Source organism: Sitophilus oryzae, unplaced genomic scaffold (genome assembly GCF_002938485.1).
Source record: "Sitophilus oryzae breed Bouriz unplaced genomic scaffold, Soryzae_2.0 scaffold_808_pilon_pilon, whole genome shotgun sequence".
NCBI lineage: Eukaryota > Metazoa > Arthropoda > Insecta > Coleoptera > Curculionidae > Sitophilus > Sitophilus oryzae.
The window spans coordinates 4244929-4256895 of NW_022147426.1; the positions used below are offsets into that span (position 1 = coordinate 4244929).

The 11967-nt window shown below is 34.5% G+C and overlaps 1 protein-coding gene across 1 annotated transcript in view; it reads right to left on the bottom strand.

Moving 5' to 3' along the window:
- The window catches only part of LOC115888886 (DENN domain-containing protein Crag), a 42917-nt gene extending 31208 nt beyond the window's left edge, over window positions 1-11709 (bottom strand). Inside the window, exons 1-12 of the mRNA XM_030908754.1 lie at window positions 11262-11709; window positions 11020-11209; window positions 10831-10953; window positions 10335-10775; window positions 9854-9960; window positions 9571-9795; window positions 6522-6663; window positions 6165-6286; window positions 5322-5728; window positions 2563-2738; window positions 2036-2195; window positions 1829-1975 (exon numbers count right to left, since the gene is read on the bottom strand). Of these exons, the coding sequence (XP_030764614.1) occupies window positions 1829-1975; window positions 2036-2195; window positions 2563-2738; window positions 5322-5728; window positions 6165-6286; window positions 6522-6663; window positions 9571-9795; window positions 9854-9960; window positions 10335-10775; window positions 10831-10953; window positions 11020-11209; window positions 11262-11363 (2342 nt within the window). The 5' untranslated portion in view covers window positions 11364-11709. The remainder of the gene's footprint in view (window positions 1-1828; window positions 1976-2035; window positions 2196-2562; window positions 2739-5321; window positions 5729-6164; window positions 6287-6521; window positions 6664-9570; window positions 9796-9853; window positions 9961-10334; window positions 10776-10830; window positions 10954-11019; window positions 11210-11261) is intronic.
- Between the last annotated feature and the right edge of the window lie 258 nt (window positions 11710-11967).

Consider the following 11967-nt stretch of genomic DNA (forward strand, 5'->3'; position numbering starts at 1 on the left):
CGTGAGATTTGAACCACGGACCATTCGCTCACGAAGCGATAGCCTCAGCCACGGAGCCACAGGTGCTCTTGCAAAATGCTTATAGGTAGGCATTACTTTCCGCCGACATGAACGACGTCACAATATCTATTAACGGCATTTTAGTAGGCTACCGTTTAACGGCTGTTTAAGTACATCGTTGATTTTAATCCATAAATTCCATAGGTTAGTTTTTTGGCTCACCCTAGTGTCCACCTCAGCATCCTTCGGGCAGAAATCTGCGCTATCGAAAGATGCGTACAACTTAGCTTTACTTTTCATTGTTCGGTTAGTTTAGGAAACGATATAAATAATAAAACAAGTATACGAACAAAATGTGGCTTAACAAGAGAACTCAAAATCTTATCTGGTATCAGACAGGGAGATAGCATTAGCCGATGTCTCTTTAATATAATAATCGACCAAATAAATGAAAGTATAAACGAGGTTAAAGCAGGATTTAAGATGAACAACCGTTACCTGAGAATACGCTGTTAAGCAGATGATGTGATTCGTGATTGCTGAAAATGAAGACGACCTACAGCGCCTCTTCTATAAATTTAACTTAGCGGCACAGAGTCTTAACATGCAAATTTCATGCGAAAAAACACAATCTATGGTAATATTCAAGAATATCAGGGTATTTACGTGATGTAATATTGAAAAATCAATACATGAATGCAGAGAGTAAGTCGCAAATTTATAAGAGCTGTATAAGAACCATACAAGCTGAAACAAGAGTAGAAACATCAGAAACAAAACGGAAAATGAGAACAACAGAGATGAAAATATTACGAACAATTAAAGGGACTCCGCTGCTATACAGAATACGCAACTCAGGCACACTAAGTGCGGCGTTACACGGTCCGTTTTTGCAGTTCCCGCACTGTGGGTCCCGTTTTGCGGTATGGCAATATCGCATGAGATGGCATGGCAGATGTAACACTATCCGTTTTTGCGGGATGTGCGGCGACATGCTGCCGCAATACAGGATTGCGGGATGCGGGAACCTTGGTGACGACACAGTCAGTTGAATGTAAACCGTAGCACGGTACGTTTCTGCGGTATGCCGCTTTGATCGCGAAAAGCAAAATATGTTTGATACGGACCAATTTATCGAGCTAATTCGTGGGCTACCTGCCCCTTGGGACAAATCAAACCCTGAATATTCCGACAAAGATGCACGACAAAGGGCATGGGTGAATCCTCATTGTCATCCTCATTGTCGTGTTTTGTTTCGTGATGCTGGGTCTCAATATTTCAAGCAATACGTCAAAAGATTTTTGAGACATCCGATAGTAGCCAAAGAATTTATCATTGTACTTTCGAATTTTAGAATCAAATTTTCAAATCTTCGTCTTCTTTCGCGCTCGGAATCAGACCAGGATGGGTAGACATGGATGGGTCCAGATCGAATTGCCAAGTGAGCCAAAACACAAAAGCCAGATACAAGACGCTCAGTTGGTAGGCCCCAAAGCGTTGGTATGACAGCTGGACATCAACATCACAAGAGGACAATAATTGACAGAATTGACAGGACCTCGTCCTATTACAAGAAGAAGAAGACTTATGTTATTACATCTCTTTACAAAAAAAAATTAACACGACTGTATTTCAATTAATAATTTATGTATTTCTTTTTTAAAAGTGACCTTGTTGTTAATACATTTCAACTCCTGAAAAAGACGGTTGAATATTTTTAAAAAAACTGTAATTAATATTCTTCTCTGTAAAGTTGGTGTAAAAAAAATAAAAGCAAAAATGCAGGAAAAAAGACAGTTTTAAGATCTTCGTTTTCTAATTACCTTACCTGACTAGCAATTCGTATGCTTGTTGTAGAACAGCCTTCTCTTTTCCTACGTTCATACTTAGCATACTGGGAAGAATCATAAAGTACAGGGTGTGACAAGTACCGCACAGACATCTCGCCCATGTATCAGGCGATCTTTGATATTTTCTGAAATAAAAAATGTTAGATTAGTTTATTTTAGATTAAGCTAATATTAATCAATTTTACCTTGCCAATTTTTGTGCGCTTTTAATCTCGTGTTTGGTGCGTCTTGCCATCGGCGATCCCGGTAACGTGGCTTGATACAAGGAAGGCAGTTCATATTTCCTTTTGCCGCTTCTCAATAATAACGGGTTCAACGTAAACTGAGAGTATTTGTACAAATCACCTGTCAAATTAAAGAGCTTCAAATACCATACGACCGAAAAAAAAACGGCGTACTGTCAGTTGGCCTTAAGAAAGTTGTAATTTATTTTTATATTGACTAAAAGTTATTTTTAAAAGGCGTAGTTTAAAATTCGAGAGAAATATGCAAAAATCCAAATTTTCGAAAAAATACTATCAACGGTTCTCCAAAAACGTCTAATGGTCGTGAATCACCCTGTATATATTTGAATGTTTTAGCTTTTCTTTTATTAAAGAACAAACACTTATTTATATTCAAACAACACATGAGTTTAATACAAGAATAGTGAATTTAAATTGCCATACGATAAATAAATAAATATAGCAGTAATTATTACTAAAAAACTTACTTTCGTTCACACGTTCTGGAGGCAAGACGAATACGGTCCTGTCGCTCTTGTGTACCGAGTCTAATTCGATGAGTCTGATACTGTAGTCTTCATTGTTTAGTCGCTCTATACAGTCGTCAAAGAACGTCAATCCTTGGTCACCCTGATCAACCACAAAGCTTCGTTCTTCGATGAACCTATAGGGAATAAATGCTTAGACAATGACAGAGTAATGGCGGATTTTCATGCATCCGTCACTCGTTGATACAAAATCATTTTTAGCTAGTGTGGGATTCTCTAAATACATTGGGTGAGCTTAGCAGTGTTACGTTAGCCTGGGTACCAGGGTACAAGGGTCACAAGGGTAACAAAAAGGCCAAACAAGGCTCTTCAATGCCATTAATAGAACCAGAAACCTTCGGCAGTCACGAGAATGGCCACAAGACAGTGGGCAGCCAACAAACCTCTAGAATAGCGGAGAAATTCACCAGGGCAGAGACAGGTGAAAAATGTCATAGTGGAACATTCGTCAAAATTCACGGCAGACCTGATAAGCAAAGACAGAAAAACTGTAGTGAGTCTACTAGCATTGTTAACATGAATAAGCATCGAAAGCTAATGGAATTGACGGACAAAGCCATGTGCAGTTGAGGTGGGAATTCTAGTTCCTTGGGAGGAACTAGTTCCTTAGTTCTAGCTCCAGTTCCTCAAGACGAATAGAAGTTCCTATAGTCTTTAGTTCACAATAGCTCCCGACTAAAATTGACATCCTCGTTGCTGGCTACTGGATTTCGTTGTCAGTCAGAACTATTCACAGTATGATCTGTATAATTTTTATAATGTACGGGGATATAACGAGACGTGTAATTGCGCATGTTAAAAACATATAGGTAAGTTTTATCGCAGATAAAAAAAATAAATAAATAAATAAATAAATATAAATAATTAAATAAATGCCTTTATTGTCAAAAATTTTTCAATTTGTAGACAAAGGTAAACTAACAAACAAAGTAAAAAAAAAACAAGGTACACAAACAAACAAACAAAAGATAATACAAAACATTATACAAATAATATTGTCAGTCTTATTGTTAAAATAAACATTTATAAATCTTTACAATGTCAAAGAACAAAAAAATTAAAATAATATTCAAAAACATTTAGCCAGTTTATAGCAAAATATCAATGACCTCTAAATAAATTAATTTCGATGTCATTAGTAAATATAGCAATAGCAAACATTAGACCAGTGTTTTCAAGATCAAATTCGATTTTCAATTCAAATATAATTCATTTACGGCATAGAAAGCCTTGTCTAGTAAATAAGAGTTCAATGCTTTGCGAAATGAAAAAAATGATGTTATGGATTTGATTTCAAATGGCAGGTGATTGTGCATTTTTTTCGAGTTGTATAATATTGAACTTTTAACTAACTCTGAGCGTGGGGTAGGTAGATAAAGATCTTGCTCCGCGTTCCTGAGTGGATAAGTGTGAGATGGCCTTTCTTGAGAAGCTGATACATGTTTACGTATTAGGCAAACGGATTCAAATATTTATAAGGAAGGAAGAGCCAATATTTTTAATTGTTTAAAAAAGTTCCGGCAATGGGTTCTGCTGTTTAGTCCCAGTGAATATCGAACAGCTCTCTTCTGGAGCTTGAAAATGCGGTCAAATTGAGTCGCACAACACGTACCCCAGAATGGAAGGGCATACCTGAGGTGCGACTCAAAAAGTGCATAATAAACAGTTCTAGCCACTGACAAGTTAAGCTCCTTAGAAACAGACCTTAATGCAAAACAGGCAGAGCTCAATTTTTTCGACAAAGCTTCGATATGAAATAAACTCGATATGAAAAAAAATAAAAAATAAACTCAAATCAGAGTTTAAAAAACTATATCACAAAGCAATTGGAGCAAATAATATAAACATTTTACGAAAAATTGTTTTTTGCCTCACTTTTTGTTTTTGTCTAAAAATTCAGAATATCTACTTCGTTTTATAAGATATTTCGTTTTATAAAATATTCAAAGAACAAACTAAAACTCAAAAACAGTATCCACGACAATGTTCTGTGGTAATTACGACAGCTGGCAATAGACAAGTTCGAATCCGTCGTCGCCGCCTTTATTATATCTCGGATCTGCCGACTGAATAGATTCCCGTGAACTAGTCTTTTTTTTAGTTCCTCTCAGTCCTTTCGGTCTGGGACAGGTAACATACGGCTGGTACTCTCCACTCCCGCCTAGCATCGGGCTACGATCGCGCTGGCCGAACCGTCGCCGTCGCAAATTATTATTTATATCGGTCACAATCTCGATCCCGGAATAGGTTCTCAGGAACTAGTTTGTTCACAAACTACACACCCGAGGGGCAAACCGCTGCCAAAAATGGTGTACAATAAATACCAATTTTGGGAAAAAAGTACCAAAAATACCAAATTATTTTCAAAAAAATACCAAATTAGAACCAAATATACCAAATTAGTATTATTCTTTTTAGTATCTAAAGAATTTAAGATATTTGGAGCTTTAGGGCCTATTCATGTCAAACTACGATAATTAAGTCAGAAAAACATATAAGCTTAATTCGAGTTCCAAAAAAGTACGGTTCTAGAATGGTTTAAAAAGTCTCCTAGTTGCTAGACTTTTTGAAAAGGATAGGACTGGGGATATGTAACCTAAGGATCAGAAAAGGGACCACAATAGATCTAAAGGTCGCAGTGGATCAGTCCAATCAGGCCACCTCAAAGAATCTAATCTAACAACATTAGCAGTACCCACCTGATAAACATTTGCGTTTTCGTCACCAAACTGAAGAACTTCGTGTGGTTCTTGTCCCTGCTTTTCAGGAACTCGTTCAATTGGAACAAGGCTTGCGTATCGGTCGTGCCGACAGTCGGAGCCTTGGTAATCGGCAACAAGTACCCTTTGTACCCCTTCAAAATGTTAACCATAAATTTCAAAAACGCCTCCTGGATTTCCGATTCTTCCAATTGTTCTTTCTTTTTCTTCTTGAATTCTGCCTCGATGTTATCGACGTTGTTATCAACAGCCACGTCTTGGTTGAGATGATTTTGGATACTCTTTCTCAATTGGTTATACAGAGATTCGAGAGTAGATTTGAGATGTTTTGCCGCTTTTTTCGGAAGGATTTTCGTATTTAAGTACGACCTTTGAGCTTCGGGTACCTACAGTTATAATAAAATAACTTGCATTTTAAAGCCCCATCTACACATACCGTTTTATCTGTCAGGTATACCTGTTCAGTCAAACGTACGAAATGAAACAGTGCGTCTAAGATTCAGAACCGGGAAACCACGGTCTCGAAAGTACCGGAAATTCCCGGTTCTTTTGAGTCATCAAAGAACCGGGACTCGAAATTAATTCCCGGTACTTTTGAGACTCGGTAACAAAAAATTATGTTTCGATTTTTCAAAATACACACCGAGCTCAAAAGGTTCGCCATCACTGAGATAGGGCTAAAACGGAAGATCATCTATAGAACCCGTCGTCAGTTCTCTAGACGGTCCTCCGTTTTAGTTGACACGTAAAACTGACAGGTAAAACTTTACGTGTAGACGATGCTTAATTCTGATTCAAAGTAAGGCTGAGATGATCACTTACAGTAATGATATTCGTGTCTAAGTCTATACAACTAACGTCGCTCGGGGGCTTGTATAAGTCAAAAAATCTGGAATCTACTCCTATGAGAAAGGGTAATGGTGCATGTAACACCTCTACTAAACCTAAAAATATATAACTAGATTTAATTTAAAGTTCTACATGACAATCTAGCATCAATTTTAAACTATAATCCTCTCCACACAAAAACACTAGAAACAAACATAAAAATACTAAATAACACACTAATCATACTTAACAAAAATGTAAACATCAACAAACATTTAAAGTAAATTTCACAATTTCTTTCAAATAAGATCGAAAAAAATGAATATATTATATCATTATATTTCTACATACCTAATGGACACAGTGGGATATACGGACATTGCCACTTGAAAGGAAATAATAGAGAACTGACAGCCTCGGCAACTAAAGTCAGTACGTCGGGCCTCAAGGAATGAATTAAAATTTTCTGTTCTGTCAGAGCTAACAACAACACCTAGAACAGACAAAACGTCATCTCAGTAGTAGTAGTGGACAAAACCGTTATTTCTAACAGTTGTAACTAAACTATTTAAAAATAACAGTTTAAAATAACATGTTTCTGTTATTTGTTGCTTATATTGTTAGTTCTAACTGTTAATTCTAATTAACAGTTGTAATTATTACTGATGATAACACATAACAGCTTCAAATAACAAGTTTCTATTAATAATTACTATTTATAAATAACAGCTGTACCTGACACTGCTATTCACAAATAAAAGCTTTATATAATAGGTTTATGTTTATTATTGATTTTATTGTGAATGAAAGCTGATATTTATAAATAGTAGTTGTACCTATTATTATTTAAAATAACAGGTCTGTTCGTTATTGATTTTATTGTTAATAGTAACTGTTATTTATAAACAAGAGTTAAAACTGTTACTGCTACTTACAAATAACAATTTTAAATATCAGATATCTGTTATTTGCCGCTTTTATTGTTAATAATAACTGTCACTGCTATGTACAAACAATAGGTTATACAAATAACTGGTTTCTGTTATTTATTGATTTTATTTTTAATCACAACTGTTATTTATAAAGAACGGTTGTAACTGTTACTGTCACTGTCGCTTAAAATAACAGGTTGTTATTTATCAAGAACAGTTGTAACTGTTACTGCTATTTACCAAAAAAACAAACGTTTCTTTACGAGGTCGCTGTTAGCAAGGAGTCACTATCTGCGGATTGTTATTTCCATACCAGATGTTTTTTGGAAGTAATAATTGTTTCAAAATATTATCTACTAGCGTGTACCCGCGACTTCGTTCGCGTCGAATTAATCATTTGTAACGGTGATGATAAAGCAAAGCAAGAATTTCCATTAACTTTGTATGTTAAAATTGGATAAAATCTTCTAACAAAGTTTTTTTCACACAATCGTGGTTAATCAATTACCCAACTTTTTCACAACCCTGTATGATTTTTTAAAAAAATTCAAAATATGTAAAAGACAAAATAAATTATGCGTGTCCAAGCGTTTTCCCGAAAGACTAACCGTTTTTTAAATAACAAATATTGTAATATTTGAGGGGCGTTTTCACCCTCTTGGAATTTGAGATTCGAGAAATCTCTCCTTATCGAACCTTTTCACCCCACAGTCAATCCGTTTGCCAAAAATCAGCTTAAAACGTCAAGCAGTTTAAGCAGAATCGTGATTACTCAACGGTCATATTTTATGAAACACCATGTATAAATTTTTAAAAAATCTTAGAATATGTAAAACTACAGAATAAAATATACGTGTTTAAGCGTTTTTCGGAAACTTTACCGTTTTTTAAATAAAAAATATTGTAGTAATATTTGAGGAGTGGTTTCACCCCCTTGCAACTGGAATTTCGAAAAATCCCTTCTTATCGAACCTCTACACCATAGAATCAACCTGTATGCCAAAATTGAGCTTCTTACGTTGAGTGGTTTGAGAAGGATCGTGATTAATCAGTGAGTCAGTCACTTAAGGATTTTATATATAGTCCGTAAAACGAATAACTTTGAATTTGACAGTTCCCGCGGGTTTTTCTAGTGTTAATTTTATTAGGTTAGCAACTTGCGGCCATGCTGACGCAATGCCGTCTCTAATAGAACAGCCTCGGAGCGAGATTTATGACGTCACGCTAGTTAGATACTACGGATTAATAAATATGTTGTAGAATACATGGAAAACATAATTATTCCTCGTATTATTGGTTTGTATTTTAAAAATGAAATAGTTTACATGAAATATACATAATATAGAGTTAATAAATACAATATATATACCTATTTATAGTAATAAATACTTTGGCAAATAAACTATGAACCATACAAATGCAGCAAATGTTTTAAAATATGGCTGAAATCGTACTCCATAGTCAGTGTAGAAAGTTTTTGTGTTAATAATAATTTAAAAAAATATGTGGTCATCTTTTGACAAGTTTATATTAGTTTATTAATTGCAGTAAACATTATAATATATAAATAAATGTTGTAAATGCAAATAATAATACATCACTATTAGTAGATATTGAATGTTTTTTGTTAAATTAGATCGATTTTCAAACCCCAAAATTTAAAATATATTTTACATGTTACGCATTATCTTATGTACCACATTATTTGTAAAACATTTGCTGCATTTGTATGGTTCATAATTTATTTGCCAAAGTATTTATTACTATAAATAGGTATATATTATCTTCTTAATCTAAGTATATTATATTGTATTTATTAACTGTATATTATGTATATTTCATGTAAATTATATCATTTTTAAAATACAAACCAAAAATACGAGGAATAATTATGTTTTCCATGTATTCTACAACATATTTATTAATCCGTAGTATCTAACTAGCGTGACGTCATAAATCTCGCTCCGTGGCTGTTCTATTAGAGACGGCATTGGTCTAATATTTAGAAGTGTCAAAAGCTGATGACATTTTACTGTTGTCAATTATGACATTTCGTGTTGATTTTTGCAAGAAGAGGAAGAACTGTCACTTGTTTTATTATTTTCCTTTTCTATTTCATGAAAGTAAAAAGAGTTACCTATCTGATTCGTTCAGGCACTCAATTTAAAGAATATCAGTAACTTTTTTGATAGAGGGATTTTATATTTGACATGTTGGTAAAAAATAACGGTCAAAATTCAAAGTTATTCATTTTATAGACTATATTAGTATAGATAAGTAACAGTGGTAAATTATCAGGTAGTTAAATAAAACCCATCTTTATATTCAACAGCAGTAATGTTATAAATATCTCTAAGCACTTTTGTCAGAGATAGCAGTGACCAAAATATCTGTTCTACGCAATCAGCAAACTATTTTGAAACAATTTTAAAGTAAGAACCTGAAAAACCTAACAGATTCTACCTTACCTGAAGGCAATTCTCTGAGCCCAAATTGAGTAACAACTGTTTGAAACCTGCGGCACTTCGAGGCAGAGGCAGGTCTTCGGGTTGAATAAAAATCACCCTCTGTTCGTGAATCTCGCCGGATAGTTGTAGAAGAGTGCGCGGCGACGGGAACGGAACCTCGTCGAAAAGTTGGGTTATGTACCGCTCTACGGGAACAGGGCTGGGTACACCCTCTGCTACCATTTGCTAAAAGAAGAATTTATTAATATAAAAGGATTTTAAGGGTGCATATTAATGGACTTACGTAAAGGTAGCTAAGCCAATATTGAAATTCTTCAGAAAACGGCCAGTGGCTTAAGATGCATATGCTTTTGTTCACATGTAACAAACCATCACTGTCTTCTGTATAACCTATAATATAAATAATTAAGTAAAACAATTTAGAGTAAAACATATAAAAAATTATTTGTAAATTTTATTATCCAAATAGACAGGATGTTCCAAGATTCCGCGAACATAGAATATACTTTTTCTTGTTTTTTTTTGTGAAAGCCAAATGTTAAAGAGCTTAGCAAAACATAAGCACCCCAAATATCACTCAATTCGGAATAACGGTTCTTAAAATGTCTTAAAAAATCTGTTTATTTAAAGTTTGATGACAGACAAACGAAGCACTTTTGTATAGAGGTGCGTCCAATGTACTTACTGTATATTGGTTCCAAAAATACACAGTAATTCTGGATGTGCACGGAATATTGGGACGCCCTGTACATTATTTTAATTACCTAGTTGTTCTTTTTGCTCCTCTGTAATGTTCTCTGCTGGAAATTTTTCGTAAAAAGTTAAAGCCGACCCATACACTTTATGTTTGGCATCCGATACGGTTAAAACAAAATTACTGAACACTGGCCTAGGTTTGCTAGTCTGTTTAGGCCATAATTCCAGAGTTGAACCCATCGGCAAACAAAAAAGCGGTACTGAATTGGGAAATGGAAAATCCGGAATATCGCCCATGGGATACCTAGCCAAAACATCTGGTTTGTAAGTTATAAGTTTAGCCTTGTTCATTGACTTCTTGTAACAGAGAAAAACATCCGATCCAAGCATTCCCTTGTTTAGGTTCTTACTTATACAGCAGAACGCATGGGGAGGTGATTCTCCTTTACTTGCGATTACTACACATACGTCTGTTACAACTAGAGCATTGCAAGGCATTGTGGGCAATCCTAAAATATAATTTTTAACAAAAGAGTGTTTTAAAGTTAAGTAAAAAATACCCACCTCTTCTGTAAGTTAGAAAAATTTGGGATGTTGAGTTGTTAACATTTGCAACTGATCCGCCTAGGCTTTCTTTTACTTTTTCAGCATCTTGCATCACATACTCTTTGCCCTCATACATAACACCTTAAAATAAAGATAATCGATAAAAACCAAGCTGTGTTTGTAAGTAAATCAAGAGAAATATATTACCAATGTCAACTAAAGGAGGCTTATCCCTTCCTCTTTTAATACATAAAAAACACTCAGTAGCTCGCAGACTACCATGGTTTAAATCGGCATCAAGATTAGTGGGTGTTTTGCGTATAACTTCCCAACCTTCTGGTGCTTCTTCACCCAAACTAGGAAATATAACACTTATTTCTGTTATCGGAGCCAATGACTAAAAACAAATAAGTTTACACATAGTTAATACTAAGAGATTAGCTAAATACTTCAAAATTTCCACCCTCGGGAAGGGATGCATCGTCCAACACTTCTGGATCATCGGGTAATCCAGCTACCACAAAATAATCTGCCAGCCTTCGTTCATCCATTATAACCAAGAATTTATTTAATATACTAATTAAAATATATTCACTTTTACAAACAACAGTATAAGGCACATAATACTATACGATTTTATCGTCCAAGTTACAAGAATTCAAAACCTTTTATTTTGTATGAGTCATCTTGTTCAGACATTGATCATTGGAGTGAAACGTTAATTATTATATAAACACCAACTTTCTAAAAATATAGTATTAACAATTACGAGTATTGTTTTAAATAAATCTAGTTTTTTTTCTTCTGGGTTTCTTGAGTTTTGTAAGTAATTTACAAATATTTTTATTTTTAATAAAATTGACGTTTAAGTTATAGGTTATTTTTTTGACTTTTGATATTTTGTCAAAGTTGTCACATAAGGAATGAAAGTATGGAATGAAAGTATAATGAAAGAGAGGGCAGATCAGTGCCTTCTATTAAAAGATCAGCCTGGGGGCGGACTTTTGTTTACTTCATCAGCTGTACATACTTAGATATTGGGTTAGATTCCGTTTCATATTTTGTCGGTTGATTTTTGGTTTTAACTCTTTGATTTTTGGTATTATTTATTATTGTAGTGCAAAACTAATTATTTTGGTGTTGAAGTGACATAAA